Source organism: Rhopalosiphum padi, chromosome 1 (assembly GCF_020882245.1).
Source record: "Rhopalosiphum padi isolate XX-2018 chromosome 1, ASM2088224v1, whole genome shotgun sequence".
Taxonomy (NCBI): domain Eukaryota; kingdom Metazoa; phylum Arthropoda; class Insecta; order Hemiptera; family Aphididae; genus Rhopalosiphum; species Rhopalosiphum padi.
In genome coordinates this window covers 34,589,534-34,608,304 of record NC_083597.1, presented here as the reverse complement: position 1 = coordinate 34,608,304, position 18,771 = coordinate 34,589,534, and the positions used below count along the sequence as shown (strand labels likewise).

The window sequence follows — 18,771 nt, the reverse complement described above, 5'->3', positions numbered from 1 at the left end:
ATCCTAATTATTGTGATATAATATTATGCCGAAAAATAATAAAACAACAACGATGCATTGAATCCATGATTTATACGCTCTGATATTAATAAATAATAATGCTCAACATATTCTACATGAATCCGCGGTCTTTGTCGTCTTCGAAATAACCGTTTTCACATACATTATTATTAGTTTAGATTTTATAACAATGGTAATATACAGTAGCTAAGGACGAACGTGACGAATAGAACATGAGGTATATAATCGTATGTCAAAATAACACTATACTGACTATAATGTTATAGAAACTATTGCAATTTGTAAGCAATTTAAATAACTCTGCTCATAATTTATTTTACATTCACGGTCTTACTCGTGGAGCCTGTTTCCGCATTTCACCTTAGACAGTGGTCTAAAATGTAATCTTAAAGTTGAAAACAAAATAAAACTCATTGTTCTGCACGGCCAACATTACATAAACGTAACACTCAAATGAAAATGGAGATGGAGAATGGTAACTCCTACAAATAAAATATAACCTTTCCAAAACATTAGATATTTAAACTTCTAGAAAAAGATTTGTGACCTCCTATGAAAATATTAGTTATCACCTATAGCATAAACCATAATAATTGTATTACAATATTATATGTGTTCTCGTTAAAAGTTTGAAATTATACTTTAGTATAAAATAAGTGTAACTTTTATATACGTAATTGCAAACATAAAAATATAGAAAGTGATTAGACATATTTACGCTGTTACTTATTTAGTACAAAATACAAAATTCGATTTTTATGTACGCTCTGAAAAACATTTAATTTTTGAATATCTACTAACACTTAAATTATCATTTTTCTATGCACTATGAAATTTAAAAAAGTATTTATAATTGAAATAATTTTAAACTATTTTACCACAATCTTATTTATATCGTACATCAGTATGCTTATATTAAGTTAATGGCAACAATATATGATAAAATATTAAAATAATTTATAATAATAGTAATAGTATATTCCGTATACTATACTATATTTACTGCAAAAATTAGTTTAACCTAATATTAATAATATATCTTAAAAATTTACTAACAACAGTGTTCAGAAGTTAAAATACTAAAGTAAAAATATATTTTTATCGCTTTAATGTGCACTGTCAAACGCTAATATTAGTAAATATGTAAAATAAAATTGTCGAACTAATTTTTTTTTTTATAGAACATGGTGATAGGTATTGAAGAATTATGGATATTTGGCCTGGCTCTGGAACATAAATACGATAAATCTGATGATTACAATACAATGCGTCTGACAATATTTTAAAAATAAACAAATTATTGGAAATGAATAAAATAAATTATCTTATGTTAACAACGATAACAACCAATAATGTGCCTACTATTTTAAAATGAAAATACATAGTTATACATTCTTCTTTTCGTTCGTATATTTATATACTTTATTGGAGTTTATTGTTTTTTTTTCCATTATTATGTAAAAATTTGTCTATAATTATCACCTTAAACTCTAAATTATCAAAATAAAACTAAAAACCGTAAATATGTATAAATTAGGAAAACAAAATTTCTTATATAACATCAAAAAAATGCGAAACAAATGTGTGTCTTACTTTCAGTTTCAATTTTCTAAAAGAAAAATATGCATCTAATAGAACTTTTGAGCCCTGTTTATAAGTAATAGTAAGTCATACAAAATAAATTATAAACTGACACCCTTAAAATGTACACTTAAAGTATACACTTAAAATCGTTTTTTTTAAACATATATTTCAAATCCAACATATATATACATACTACTGTAGCTTACTCGAGGTGCACTCGAAACCTATGATATATAGTAGAGCGACTTTCTCTAGATTTTTTTTCGATATTTTCTAACTTATGGTCATAGCACTTTGTTCCATACTTAAATATAATACGATTTCACTGTTAGAGGAGAAACAACCAAAATTAAGAAAATAAAGTTTGATGTATTCCTTAATTCATAGATTATACACATTTCTTTATTAACTTTTTATAGAATAAAAGTTGTAAACCGAATTTCAAATTAAGTGAATACATTATCAAGAGAAATAAATGTCTTCCATCTTACAATAAATTAATAAAATGTAGTATCCGACGTATATCATCATTATTATATTATCAACAGTAAAATAATTATGCCGGAGAGTTTGTTTGTTTGAACGCGCTAATCTCTGAAACTACCAGCTTGATTTGTAAAATTATTCTTACATTTAATAATCCAATTCTTCAGGAATGTTATAGGCTATTTAAAATCATGCCATAACCCTTAGGAGTTGAGAAAAAAGGAAAAAATCAGAAAGAACACTAAACGAAAACAAAATAATTGCATGAAAAGGTGATGCGATGCAAGGGGTCGAAAGGCCGACTGCAATGTCTACAATGTCAGTTAATGATGAAATAAGTTTTAATAAGTACCATCTGCAAATGACGAGTATTAAAAAACAAACTTCACAACGTTGAATCACATAAGAGGCGTCATTTTAATGGTTAACGATGTACATGAAGATAGCTAGTTACATAATATTATCATTAGGTATGACCTAAATAATTATATTTATTTATATTGGTTACTTTTTTTTTTTATTGGTGTTTTTCCTTGTTTACTTATACTTAATATCTAATTTTTTACTTTGTAATCCATATTATTTGTAATATTTCATTAAATCCTCCATAAAGATATTTACCGTTGATAAATAAATAAATAAATATGTATAAGTCTGTGAAATAAATAAATAAAACATGATAATGACCATTTAAGTGCTATCTATGTTATTACTAGATTACAATAAATACTGTTACAATAATATTTGGTTTTCGACATTTTTCATTTTTATATATAATAGTTATACATTTCTACATTACATTTTGCATTATCTAATAAAGTCAAGGGGTTTATCTTTACTTATTTTATAGCATGTAATACTCTGTCGCCACGCAATTGACAGTTAAATTAAATGATACCCAATTTCTCATACATCTCGATGACCAATGTTTATATTTTTAAGCAATTATATTTTCAAACAAATCAATAATAATAAATAATTATGCTTGTGATTTCACCATCGTCGTCGTCGCATCAAAAATGATTTCTCGTGGGAAATAAAATAGACTCGGTAGAATGAACTAAATTATAACATTACACCAATAAGGTTAATATTAAAATGAAAAAAAATTATGGTCTTATTATGGATATTTTACGTACTCGCTACTCGAGAATTTAGCAATTATTTACCTATCAATATGAATGATTAAAATGATTCTAGAATCGATATCTGAAATGTATAAGAATTCGATAAAATATAATTGAGATATTTTTATCGGGAAAAGAATTTATGTATATACTGCACATTGTCTGCATTCTATATTTTATTATGTTGTATATAATATTTACTATGTCCGTATTTACAACAAAAAGTCTAATACAGTTATTTGCAGTACTAAGAAATAAATATAAACACTGTAGACTTCCTGTAGATTTTATATCTTATTTTCCATACGGTATAGTACATATGTATAATATTATGGTATGTCATGTAATTGAAGGAGAGTTATTGATTTTATAGCAATGGTCTTGCATATAAAACAACAACAAAAAATAATTTTCATATTTTTTATTTTGACTAAATGGCTTATTCTAAATTAAAAAATTCTTGGAACCACTATACTTATGCCATTATTATTTGCACCTGATAATTTTATTGATCATATTTTTCTATTATTATATAGACCAAAACCGACTATGATTTAATTTTTTTTTTTTTGTAAATTGATTTTAAAAAAATGAACATTAAATAAAATAGTATATAATCCGATACTCGTGTATTAATTTATGTAATTTAACATAATAATAAAAGAAAGATTAAATGTTTTAAAAGTAATCATTTAACTATATTTAATTTTTCTATATTATTAAGAAAAAAAGATATGTTCCTTACGAACACAGTCACAATTAAAATTTAATACACGTCAATCAATGAACATTGTGATTCTCATTATTTCATTACTCTTGCGCATAAACCAAACACAATTAAACCTCATTTTAGTGTATTTTTAATTACTTGGAGTATTTTTTTCTACGAGTGCAGGATTGTTCTTGATGTATAAAACATTTGATTTAAATTAAAACTCGATATGATTAGATTTATCATTTTGTTATAAATGTTATGGTGGTGAGAAATGAAGGTAAATATCATATAACAATACTATTATAAATTATTTATGCACCAGCCGCTGACCTACTTATAGTGAGTAGGTAGGTAATAATATTATGGGAAATAATAATATGTAACCTTTTTCTGATTACACCCTTTCCATACTCATATAAACATAAGGGTCTTATAATTTAACCGTGATATTTTATTGACATGGACGATATATTTAATATGTGCCATATTTATTTGCAATACTAAATTATACTAAATTAATTTAATTATAAAATATAAACTCATATTGTATGCATACAAATATTTTTTACTTTTTTAATTATTTCGTTGTTTATATCAGTTGAAATACGTTTATTCTATACTACGGGGAATACTATATCACTGAATTAATATGCATTTTAAATATAATTATTATTAAAGAATATGTTTCTCTCGACGAAGTTTTAAGTTTAATAAGATAGAACTTTAAAAATAAATAAAACTCAAAATACCCATTTTCTGATTTTAATCGGACTCTAGTTTCAAATTACATGAACACGACCACAGCTGTAGCAAATGAAAAGGTTTATTTTCAAATACTAAATAAACATCTTTACGTTATGATTAATACAATATTTTTTTGTTATTTTTCCACAGCATAAATAATAAAAAATAAAAATTCAAACCAGTATATTTATTATGAAAAAGTCTTCTCTAATGTGGTTTTTCGTACAGTGTCCGATTTTCCGTCATTTACAAATTTAATTATACCACAATACAATCTCTTCGCACGCATTTCAATATCCATTAATATGTAAAATTTAATACTATCTACCCGATATTATATATTTGACAGGGAATGCTCAATCACAACTATTCAGATGATTGTACAAATTTTCCAAATTAATTCGAAAACTACTGACTATGATAACAATTAACTTCAAAAACCATATGATATATAATCATTAAATTAAAAATAATATCTATTATTAATTATCTACTATACTTTTATTTTGAATTCATGATTGTTTTTCAATTAATAATATGTATTTAAAATGTTTCAGCACATTAGGTGCTATTACAATTTCAAATTAATAATTAATAATATTTATACCAATATAATATAATCATTATATAATAGTTTTTAAAGTTTTTACAAATAGCAATAAATTGCATAAATAAAATTATTTACATACCTATCACCATAACGTTAATAAAATCCACAATGTTATTTTTATAAATAGGGATAGAGGGTTGATACTTGGTTCCCTTAAGAATTTTAAAACTTCACTATTATTTACCATAATATATCACAGTTTTGTCATGTGCACATAAATATAATTTATTACCACCTTATTATTAATCGTAGTAGAAATTTACGACAAACAAGTCAAATATATAAAATTAAAGTTAATAAATATTAACTATACATAATAATAACACATGCACACTACAAGTGTTGAACAAACGAAAGAGTAACAAATCTATGTGACATTTGATTATTAACCCATAAATTTTCAAATGAAATCTAAGAACCATTTTTTTGCTATATAATAAAAACAGCTGAAATTTAAAATGGTTGATACTAGTAAGTATTTTCCACGCTAATGTTATATTTTTTATTAGTTCTCAGTGTTCTCACCTACCCAAATATGAAACATGAGGTTAGTTACATATATTTGAAATACTTTTTTTTACGTCCCTTATGTTTAAAAACTTTGATTCATATTTTATAATATCTACATAAATTAGGATATCTGAAAATTATATAAAATTCGCGTAAAACACAAACTACATAAAACGTTTTGTGTATTATTAAAACCAGAATAAATAATTTGTTTATTGAAAATATTTTTATCACATAATTAAATTTGATTAATTTTCAAAATTAATAGTTACATCAATTAACGAAAGATAATATTTTATTAGTGGCATTATAAGATAATTTTAATAATTTCTTTAATTATTTAATATTCTATCATAAATTCTGCCAAAACTAAAAGTAAAGTAATCGTTACATTTATAGATATATACGTATTTATCATAAAATACATAGCTTATGATGGAAGTTTGAATTGCTAGATAAATCGTAGCTTATTGCCGTGGTTGAGTGTTTGTGAACATTCGCCAGACACAAACAATTCAAATACACTAAGTCTGATACACAATGGGGCGGTGGTTGGCATTTTGATAAATGATCGTACAATCTGCAGTGACCGCATGCACATTTATACTCAATACCAGTACGTAATATCTGTTGCGTTCATTTAAGTAAAAAAAAAAAATTGAAATTGCTAATATGGTACGATAATGGAACAATATTATTGAATTGTAATTCATCAGACCGTATATTATAGTCGATATTATTATTTCTCAAATCTGAATGACCGTAAATAAATAATAATTGTTTAAGTTCATTAGAAATGGAATACAATTATTATTTAATACTTATTCATAAGATTACATTATCTAAGGAATGCCGAAAGATTTTGGTAAATAACAAATGAGAATTATTATAAATTTCAATTATCAATATTAATACATTTATTTATGACGTATAAGTAAGACGTTAAATATAGTTTTCAAATAAAATTGACTTCATTTATTTTATTACTAATATGTACCACTATAATTTTTATCATACTTGTATTCATCCATGTTAGGATTTTATAAAAAAATACGTAATAATTCATAATCGAAAACCTAGTTACGGTGAACAAAATATCTGACAAAATTCTTCAGTTTTAGTATTAGCGAAATACATTCTCGTTTATCAAATCGATATTTAAAATATATCTTAGTATTTTATAATTGATAAATATTTCTTCAAACATTTGATGGTCATGTATTCAAACTTTTAATACTTCAATATTATTAAAATCATACTAAAAACTAATTAATTAAATCCCGCCTCTAAATCAAATGAAAAGAAACTATACATTTTAAATAGAATACTATTGTTTTTAAATACTCACCAAACGAAATAGTCTACATAACATGCTATCCATTCAAATATTAACCAGGGTCAGTGTATTTATTAAATGATTGGTAATAGTTACAAATTAAATTTAAAAATCAGGGAACTGCCATTTTGCTCATGATATTAATGGATGCTGAGTTTATCTGCCAGTCTTGATTTTTCAGAATATTTTTGATGTATTTATAAATTTATATTAGTAATTAATTTCTCTATAAGCTGTACGGGAAACTGAACAAATTTTTTCGAAAAAAAAAATCGTATAATATATTAAATTATAATAATTATAATTTAATTCATATTATATTACTAGCTGTTATTAACTTATAGTTATAAGTATGTTATAAGTCAATATTGATGTATATTAGAACAAAGTAAACAGGCTCGTAAATATTTTAAGCGGGTGTGAAACCGTGTATGTGTTTAATAATAGGTAAATGCGCAATCTTCATATGTTGGAAAATGCGATGGCAGCTGTGCTATTAAATTGCCTATTCTAGGCGCCGTGTTATCATATTTACTCTTATGCACTGTATTAGTAAATAGGTGGATGAAATCTTATAATAGTAAACGCATGGCTCTAATAATATGATAAGCCGGGTAGGCTTAACAGGGGGCTCATTTCGGGTTTTTTTTCGGGTGTGCGAAGTATTAAACAGACCATATTTAAATTTCACAAGGCCATATAAAAATAGATTTACTACGTATGTGTAGGTACATTATCCTGCTTCCAATTATTTCCATACATTATGGACCGAATCAATGCAATAACATCAATATTAAAAATCAATTTAAAAACTAAAATACAATAAAAATTTATAGCAGAATATTTGTGTGTAACCAGTGTAATTTAAAGTTGTAATTATGATTGACAGTATACCGATATTGATAAATTTAAATATAAAAATCAAAATATTTAAAATACAATTTAATTTAAATCATATTAATAATCATGCATTATTTCATCAGGGTGCAGACCAATTGGAACTATTTTAAAAGTAAGGGGTACAACCGGCAACCGCACACCCTGATCCTCCCTAAGGCTAAAACCTACTCTTCCCACCCATATTCGAAATCCCTGGAAAAATACTAAAAATTTGATGTTTTAAAATGTAGATACATATTGATACTACAAAGTTTTATTATTATTATTATTATTTTATCTATAAGATTATTTTCCTAAGTAAAATTAACTAAAAGTTTGTCATAATACACCATACACCTAGAATAGTTATATTCAATAATGGATTATACAATTTCATATCATTAAATATCACTGCTTTAAATTCAAATTATTGGTAATGTGTGATTAATATTTGATCAATGTATAACATGTATAGTTTAATATAACATTTAATTTTATGCTTAACTTGTATTCTCATTTTAGTGATGCTATTATTTTCATAATATTCAAAATTCTATTTTATTTTATTTCTATTTTTTTTATTCAAAACTAAGTATAAAATAAAAAAAATGAATGAAAAAACATTTAACCTTAAAATTATGTGTCACGCTATGTTTTACATTTTCAGCACTACCAACAACTGTGGATCTGAAAATGACTTATAAGTTTTTTGAAACTTATAATTTAGGTTAGAATTTCGATTATATAAATGTGATATTATTAATGTTTTATTTTAAGCATCTGATAATTAGAAAAAACAAAATGCATAAGAATAAACATTTTAAGAATCTACTAACAACAATTTTTTTAGCTCCCTCCCTTACCTATTGATTTTTTTTCAAATTTATTTCAATATTTTTTTTCAGTATTATATATATTTATTGTTTACCTCTTCAACAAATAATGCTCTATATACTCCCCTCACAGAAAAAATGGTACATAAATAAAAAAAAATGTGAATCGATGACGCTTAATATTGTATAATATACTACCCACGCTTAATTATTTTTTTTACCACAACTCATTCAGTTAATTTACAGGAATCTCTGAAAATGGCTGTAATTATAATAAAATTTAACCGAGCATAACAATAATTTCAAAATTCCGTACCATTTTTTGAATAAATACTCGTACTAGGAACATCGGTATTTAATAAAATATGTAATAATATATTAAACTGTTATGGGTATTTTATTATGTGTGAATTTTAAATCAAAATCACTAACGAAATTATTAGCTAGCTAAATCTAGAATACTAGTATTTGTTAATGATGTAATTATAATATAAATCAAATTATGTGTATAATTAAAAATAATTCACTATGGAAAACCATGTTTTGATTTATTTACACATGTCTTGACTATCGTTCAATCTTAACTAAAAAATATTTCTACACATAGATTTATTTTGAACGTAATGAGTAATGACGATATAAGTGTATAAAACAAATTTAAACTTAAAAATGTAAAAAAATAAAATTATATTTCACTGTTAAAGAATTACTTCTTTCTTATTGTATAAATAGATAGTTAAAGTTTATGTTTGATCATTAGCTTCAAATATAGGTAGATAGACCTATTTATATTTATTAAGTACAAAAAAAAAATTAACTTATTGTTTTTCCTTTTTTTATTTACTCTAATATTGATAAAGAATAGATAAAATTATTATTTTATCGAACGTTACTGAGAATTAAAGATAATAAACTGTGGTCAATTTAATGGTACACAATTTAATCTTGATGATTATGTAGTTAAAAATAATTATTCCTACCTTAAGATCACAATATTTTATTTTGACAATTCTAAAAAATTGAATAATCCCATTTATACTATAATTATAAAAAACATTAATCCTAATAAATATATGTCAACATTGTATTTTGTATTTAATCAAGTTTAAAATAACAAGCAATGTGTCTATTTTAAATACTCGTATTTTCTTTACTTAGTAACTCGATTAAATATAACTGTTTTAAAAGTATGAACAAGGGGAAAAAATTTACTTTTTCTAACCACGACTAAAAATAAATATTTGACTTCAAAAATAAAATACGAAATATAGTTAGTAGCTACAAGTACTTTTTTTTTAAATATTTTTAGGTGTAGGGACTTTTTTTGAATAATTATATTATTAGCATTTAATAAACATGAATAATTTTCGAATTGTATAATCAATGAAATAAATATAATATGAAATATCCTAGTCTGGCAGATCGTCTCTGCTCAGAATCTTTTTTCAAATACAACAATATATCATTAAATTAAAATTTATCACTTCCATCAAAGTGACACATTTGACACATAATGTACAACAGATCAATACCAGATTTTCCATTTTTTTATATTTAATGATAATCATTTGATTAAACTACATATCAAACATTATATTTTATTAATATAAACTTAAATCAAATGCAATGAGTTTTATTTTATAAATATTATTTTACAAGTACCTACTCATACCATAATAATAACAGATAATATTATGACGTGTGCATAAAAGAATAATGATTATTAGTACTTTTTCTGCAAGAAAAAGTATAATTAATTAATTAAATTTAATATAATAAATATCAAATAGAAACATAAGAATCATGAATTTATTTAAAATATTAACTTTGATAAAAGCATTAAATAGAATAAGAAAACATTTCAACTTTCTTACACTTTTGTACACTTTTGTAGTTTTGTATTACTTCTAAGAATAATGAACGTCAATAAGAGTTAACGATAAAGACCATAATATAATAATTTATTTAAACCGAGTTTACCCATAAATTAGATCTATCACCTTTCATTTATAATGAGATAAAACAAAAGTCAACTAGATAGCAACTAGCATTTAGATACAAAAATAATCTACATATTTTTAAGTCTTCTGAAAAGCCCATAAAATAAGTGTTTATGCAAAAAAAAAAAAAATTAATTATATTTTTAAAATATTTTGTTTTTAAATATTTAATTTTAGTATAGGTATTTAAATAAATTAATTAATTATTAAAAACAGTTATATTTAATTATTAATAATTTTGAAAATAACGGGTCTCATTGCATCTTTGAATAAAAATGTATACTAAATATTATTTTTGATATAAAATACAACAAAATAATTTATATTTTATAATCAAATGCATTAATAGGTATTAATTATATTAAATAAAATATTTAAATAATTATAACTTTTAATATTTATCGAGTATTAATAACTATGTTTGGTTAACAAAACATCTCTACAATTTTACGATACAAAAATCCATATATTGTAGTTACTATAAATGTCCTTTTCATTAATTTTCTTTATTCTTAAAACTATATTATAGGGTTATTTTACTAAAACAAATTTCAATTTGTATACACTTTTTATGGGTATTAAGGGAATTGGAACAGTATTTTTTTTTTACTTTTTTTACCTAAAAGCTGTACTATTTCAAAAATGTCCACCAGTTAAATACTCTTCAAAAATTGTTAACAGTTTTTACATCATACATTTCCCTGAAAATCATTATGTAAACGATTCCACTAAACTCGCCAAGCTTTCGTATTAAAGGCTCTATTTCTCAAAATAAACCATAGTTTTAAAACGTAATTGAAGCGGCCGTAAATACAAAGTAGTCACAATGTTGGCATTAAAGATATACCCACCATAACCTACACCCACCCACCTGCAATAAGGGGGTACCTCAACGATATTATAATTTAAAATAAAACATAATATATATAAATATTATTACATTAATTAATAATTACATATATTATGTAAATTATTCTATTATAAAACATTTAAGTATATACCTCGATAATAATAAAATAAAGTTAATTAATCGTTTGTTAATTTAAAATTAAATATTTATTTTGTGAATGGTGCATAATCGTTAATTTGACCAGTGTGACAATTTATCGCACGCCCCGAATAGTCATAATACTTTAGTGATTTGAGAAGACGCTCAATTTAAAAAAAATATTTACTGTACCCATGTCTGCAATGGACAATAAAAAAAACCTTACTCTATATGGAGTATTTTCAATAAGTTTAAATTCATGTTACACTCTAAGCAACTAATGGCTGTAAAAAGTCGATAAAAGATACACAATCGTGACACAACTAATATCTCTAGCTTTAGACTACAACAGAAACATAACACTTACAATTATTATTATAAGAACAAAATAAACTATTATGAAATCGACATTATAATGATACGTTCAAAACTGACCTTTTATGAAGTCTATAGCCATTTCCAATCCATACGTATCCTTATCACAGTCGTCCAATATGAGCGCTCCGATTTTAAACTTGGTCCACTGTTTATTGATTTGATCCAAGGTATAGAGCATCGTCTCTACGGTCTGTATACCACCCTGAGCCATAATCGGACCGCAAGTGAACTGGGTATCCTCACGAGAATGGACCATCATCAATCCACCGAGGAGCAAATCGCCCTCGACCACGGCCTCTTTTTTCATGGGCCATACAAACTGTTCCGTAGAAAGTCCGGAATGCCGCATATGACGCATACGCACTTCCGGAAATGGCGTCTGAGACATTCGCCGAAGCCATCCTGTGTGATTGAAACACACCGCAAACGGAGACCACAGCACAATTACAATTATGGCTGTATTAAATACGACAGCCATTTTGAGTTTTAAATGAAATGAACCCGATCCAATATCCACAATATATAGTGTCTCAAAACTCAGGTACCCATTGGCGAATCCAATCGGCCAGCTAATCTAAACATAACAGTGGACATTACATTAAAAATCGTAAAACGTATTGTATAAAACCTAAAAAGCAAAAAAAATTGGGAAAGTCGATTTTCTATATAACAAATAACAATGGACCTCGTTGTCATTCAGTAGATTACTGTAATGGGTATTTTAAATTTGAATTCAATTATAAATCATTTCATCCCAAAAACTATTCTAAACAGAGACCGCTTGCCCTATATCTCTAAGGATATTTTATTATAGTATAATATATATATAATATATATACATGGTAAGTTAAGAACTAATTTTAGTCATAATCAAATTACATATATTAAATAATAATTAATATTATAATATTATGTCAGATAATACATAACTATAGCGATTAATAGCTTATAAGTTAACATCTACAAACCGAAAAATATTTAAATAGATCTATGATATAAATAACTTAAAATAAATCTAAATATTTTGAAAACTGCATTGTTTGTAGTAAATGTACGTATAAATGAAATAAGTAGTAACGTATAGTCCCTAGTATAATATTTTTAAATTACAGCACAATACTAAATTCATTTTTTATTTTAAAACATCCAATTTTAAAATTTTAACTTAAAAGTCTATAAAAAAAAATATGCACGGTGCATACGTATTTATGAATTTTTAGATTTATTAAGAACAGCTTATGAGAAACTTAGTGTTACAAAGTCAACCCTTAGCCATTCGAATTTAAAATTATATCCATTTTTAAACACAAAATACTTTTCAAATTTTCATAAAATCAAGACATATTATTAAATTAACAAAAAAATCACTGAAGTTACTTTTAGCTAAAACTATATTGGTTTTATTTTTACAATCTAGTTAATTATTGAAATTATGTATTTATTGTTTTTTCCAACTTGTCATGTTTAACGCAAATTCTATGTAATAAAATTAAGCGTGGAAAAAATTGAAAATGTACCTTTGTACTAAACATTATATGAATCCATATTTTTTTAGTAATATTATCTAAATTAATTAAATAAATCTATTAAAAATTATTAGACTACAATGTTTTATAATTTTAAAATAATATAATATAAAGTACTATTTATTCAGTGTAATTTACCTAATAAACACACATACAAATATAATAATTAAAAATATATCCATGTAACATAAAAAAATTAAAAATTGCATTAAATTTGTGTAATTTCACTTTAAAATTACAACAAAAATAATATTTGTACTTTTTTTAACAAGAATATTTTTATTTTATTTAAAATTTAAATCTGAAATTAAGATTGGTAGAATAAAAAAAATATTGAATTGATTTGAAGAAAAATAATGTTTCTAAATGAAAATTAGTTTTAAATAAAAATAGGGATAACAAAATTGATTAAACTATTGTTATTAAGTTTAAACTATTAATAATACTATTTAATATTTATTCATCTTTTATTCAAGCCACTCGTCTAGCTTGCGTATACTAATTAAATTCAAATATATTTTATTCAGTAATTTAAAGATCAATGACAAAATATATTACATTAAGATTTAAACAAAGAAACGATGAATTTTATAAAACATTCATAATATTATACAAAATGTAAAATCAAACACTGATTACCAAAATAACGTAGCTTAAAATAATAATCTTGAAACTCATAAATAATTATATTACATTGAATATTTTTAAATAATTAGTGTCTATATTTTTAAAAACATATATGAATATTTAACGAATACAAAAATAAAGAACTATACTTAATAGTATAATAAATAGCCTCGTAAAATCAATCACGATTAATCGACCAAAACCATATTCATTTTGGGTTACTTTCTAAAGAAAACACGTAAAAACCATTTAAAAAAGAGCATACATGTGTTATATCTTATATGTTTATTTAATTTAATTAAATATCAGGTTAAATATTACCGGAAAGAATGAACAAAGATTTCAGGTCAAACGATTATTTACAATTGAAATAAAAATGTCATCAATACCATAAAAATAAAATTCAATAACTGAAAAATAAGTGATATTTTATTTTATGGCAATAATCAAAATACCAATACCAACGCAATTTATTTGTTTCTGAATTTGTTACAATAAATCTGTCTACTTGTAACTGTACTTTATAGAGACATTTTATAAAACCCATTAATAATTAAACTATTCAATTTTAGTAATTTTCAATTGACCTTCGTTGAATATCTAAGAACATTAATTTATGTCATTTTCATTTTTAATCAACATAAATTATGGTTAGAAATTTTAAAATAGCTTAACAAAAAATAAAATATTTAATTAAAATGTTAAAAACTTCGTAAAACATAATTTTAATTAGGTAACTATAAATATATTAATCCAATCGAATGTTTATTAGGTATAATATTATGATAGTTTAATGTCATCATTCATTTATATTTCAATTTTTAATTATTAATGTAGAACGCTATGTTAAAAACTAAAATACATATCTATTGATTCGAAAATAAAAACATACTTCATACAGTATTTATCATACTTAACACTTACTAACATATTTCAATACAGTCTCTGCATATACATTTCGAAAAGGTTATTTTTTTTACATTATATAAGACATTTAACTCTGAAAAATCTTTTATGTAAAAAAAGAAGATTATATACATTTAAACAAGGACAATAAACAAAATCTCAACAATTTTTGAATGAACAAAATTGTGTACTACGTTCTTAAGATATAATAATTTTCAAGCTTAAACTAAAATAAATAATGCGCCACTACCACTGTATCTTTACAGCTATTTCATATTCAATTTACCTTGTATACGTCGGTTGGACAATCGAAATATTAAATGTTGTATTAAAATACTATAAAACAAAAATAAGAAACATAAAAATGCATTATATTATATATAGTTTTTAATAATGTTCTAGGAAAACTACCGACACAGTAAAAAAAAGACTTAACATTGTTGAAAGGCTCCTCCTACCAAAAATAAGTGATAAAATATAAACCTCGAAAATACTTGTAACATGTTGAAACAAAAAGAAACCTTACCTCAGTCATAGTACAAAAGGACCTTCGTATCACATGAACACATGAAAAAAGAGTTTCTTAAAACCTTTGAACTATATTTCATTACAATGCATAAAAGGTTATATACTATTTAAATAGAAAACCTAATGTAACATATATTATTTTTCTTGGAATATTTATAATAAATTTCAGTGCATAAATATATTAAAAAATAACAAACATGTGTAAGTTAATTATCAATCCGTAATTATTGATAATTACATTCATTATAATTTAATATACAACTAATAATTAATGTTAATTATAAAATTAACTGCAAGGTTAAAAATTAAAAACTATAAATTGTAAATAAAATATTTTAACACGATAACACAAATATATGTATTATTGTTTAATCTCATACATAGCTTATTGCTTTATACATGAGTGAAAAATACACTGGCTACAATATATTTTAAAAATCGTTTAAGCCTACAACTGCATGGAATCTAATATTTAAATGTCATGAAATCAAAATTTTCCCAAGATACGATCATTTAAAATTGCATAGGTAGAAAATGACAGTAAGGAATTTAATGATTTCACTTATAAATACACACCCTACAACTATAATTAAATATACTACAATTATTTTTACAAAAGCTTGTTTAAGCTAATCACGAATACATTTATACATTTAAACATGATTTGAGTTAAATATTAATTTTTAAGATATTAAAATTTATTTTTTTTAACCGAAAACTTTCTTGTGTATAATAATAAATCATAATTGATGTTATTTTTTGAGATCTATTATAGGCACCTATCTCATAACATTTGATTAACTTATTTAAATTAGGTATTATGAAAATAATTGGAATAAATTTAAAAAAATATTTTTTAAATGTATAACTTTATCTAATTTCAATTCGAAGAAACAATTTAAAATGTTTAAACTCTATTTTTTTTAATATTTTCGAATAAATCTTTTAATTTAAATGACCAAGTATTTTAGTTAGAGGGGCACCTACGTAAACTTTAAAATGCTTAAAACATCTTATATTTATTTTGTTTTAAAAATATTTTTTTTTAGTATCAAAAAAATACAATATCTCCAAAGCTACACAATTGTATTTACGATAATAAATAACACTACACGTTATTAAAAAGTACAATCCCTATTTTGTTTTAAACTGACCAAAATTTGTTTTAAATATTTAAAAAACTTAAAACTGTTATAATGTTAGAAATGTTTTGATTTTTAATAAATAAAGACACTTTATACTCCAGTAACTAATTATTTCCTCAACAGGGATATTTTATTTTAAAATGTAACTAACTATTAGTTATAAACAAAGCTAGGATTTATATGCAATAGCATGTTTTTTTTTTTTGCGACTTTTAATTATTGATTTTGTCAGTAATGTCCACGAATCACCTCATGATGAAATAAATGGTGGTTTTTTTATTTTGCATGTTTTTGCATGTTTTAGATAAAATGCATATCATTGCATGTATTGAATAAAATGAATATTAATGCATACTTCGATTATGAAAATGCGAAAATGCATGTTGTATAGTATATATTTCGTATTTAATTCTAGCTTGCTGATTAAAGTATAAAACTTGGTTTTTTGTCAAGCATAAATTTTATTTTTTTAAATACAATCCTATAGTACAATATAGATATGCGATAAAAGATTGAATAGTTTGACGGAAAAAGATAAACACAATTAATAAAAACATGTAGGTCAATATCAATATTACGATCCAATCGCCGATCATTTATATTCGAACATTTAAAAAAATATGTGGTCGTAGAATGTAACACACGTATTTTCATTGTAACTATATTTTTGTGTTTATCTTATAACAATTTAAATTCATAGTTTTGCATATTTTACAATTTTTTATTGCATACAAATCCTAGCCTTATAAAAATTAGAATTATATTTATCACATGAAATATAAATATCCATGTAGAATAATTTTAATTTTTGGCGAACATTAACGAAAAATCAATTTTACATTAGGCCTGTTTAGTGATTGAATGTAGTCTACTCGAGAAGAAAATTTCCTTTGTGAGTTATCATTTTATATACATATATAGGTGTGTATATATATATATATGTGTGTGTGCGTGTACTTTTATTTTGTGAGTTTTTGCGTCCACGTAAAATACATTTTCAACATAGGTATTTTGTTACTTATGATCCCGTGGGCTTAACTCATTTTTCGGTTACTCCATTCATCCATATTTGATTTGGAAATATTATCAACACTTACGGTATTTTTCTTAGTACATTAACTCAGTGACACAAATTTATTATCACTGTATGCGTAGCATATAAACCATTTTTATCTTTAAATAATATAACAACATATGTGAATAAAAACTTCGCTAAATCACATTTAATTCCGTCATTAGTTAATGTATACAATTTATATATATCGTTTACGAATTTTGAGTTGATATTGTACTAAATATTTGGTAATATAAAATATGTTACTTAAAATGAGTACTCATCAGCATCGAAAAATGTTTTGAAAATCATAGCTATTATTGCTTATAAAAAGTTATTAATAGTTTATCAAAATCATTATAACTTATAAAATCAATTAAATATAGAAAAAACATAATTATACATCAAAATACAATGGTTATAAAATGTGTAAAAATATGTGCTGATATGGATGAAAAATAAGACATTAGTGCATTGTTATATCCTGTTACTTTAAACATTTATAATCCTCAACTTTAAACGACTTATGAAAAATGAGTACATTTTTCATGTTATAATTTGGAATTCACTTTCTACAAAATATAGTATGGGATTTACGTACATTGTATATAATTAATGTTTTATGTTAACTTCACCCTTAATCTACTAATTACAACAAAACCATTGATGTAATACAACAATGTTCAACTTTGGTCAACATTTTTGAATGTTATACACTAATTATATTTGTAGATATGAATAATATTTTAATATTACCATGTTTAAACATAATAT

At 23.7% G+C, this 18,771-nt stretch overlaps 1 protein-coding gene across 4 annotated transcripts in view; it reads right to left on the bottom strand.

Annotated features, from left to right (window-relative positions):
• The window catches only part of LOC132932184 (metabotropic glutamate receptor 2), a 177,882-nt gene that overhangs the window by 149,449 nt on the left and 9,662 nt on the right, over positions 1-18,771 (bottom strand). For all 4 annotated transcript variants that reach the window (XR_009662828.1, XM_060998431.1, XM_060998430.1 and 1 more), the window contains one exon: positions 12,269-12,785. Coding sequence is in view for 3 of the 4 variants with exons in the window: in XM_060998431.1 (XP_060854414.1) it covers positions 12,269-12,689 (421 nt within the window). In the remaining variant the exon portion in view is untranslated. The remainder of the gene's footprint in view (positions 1-12,268; positions 12,786-18,771) is intronic.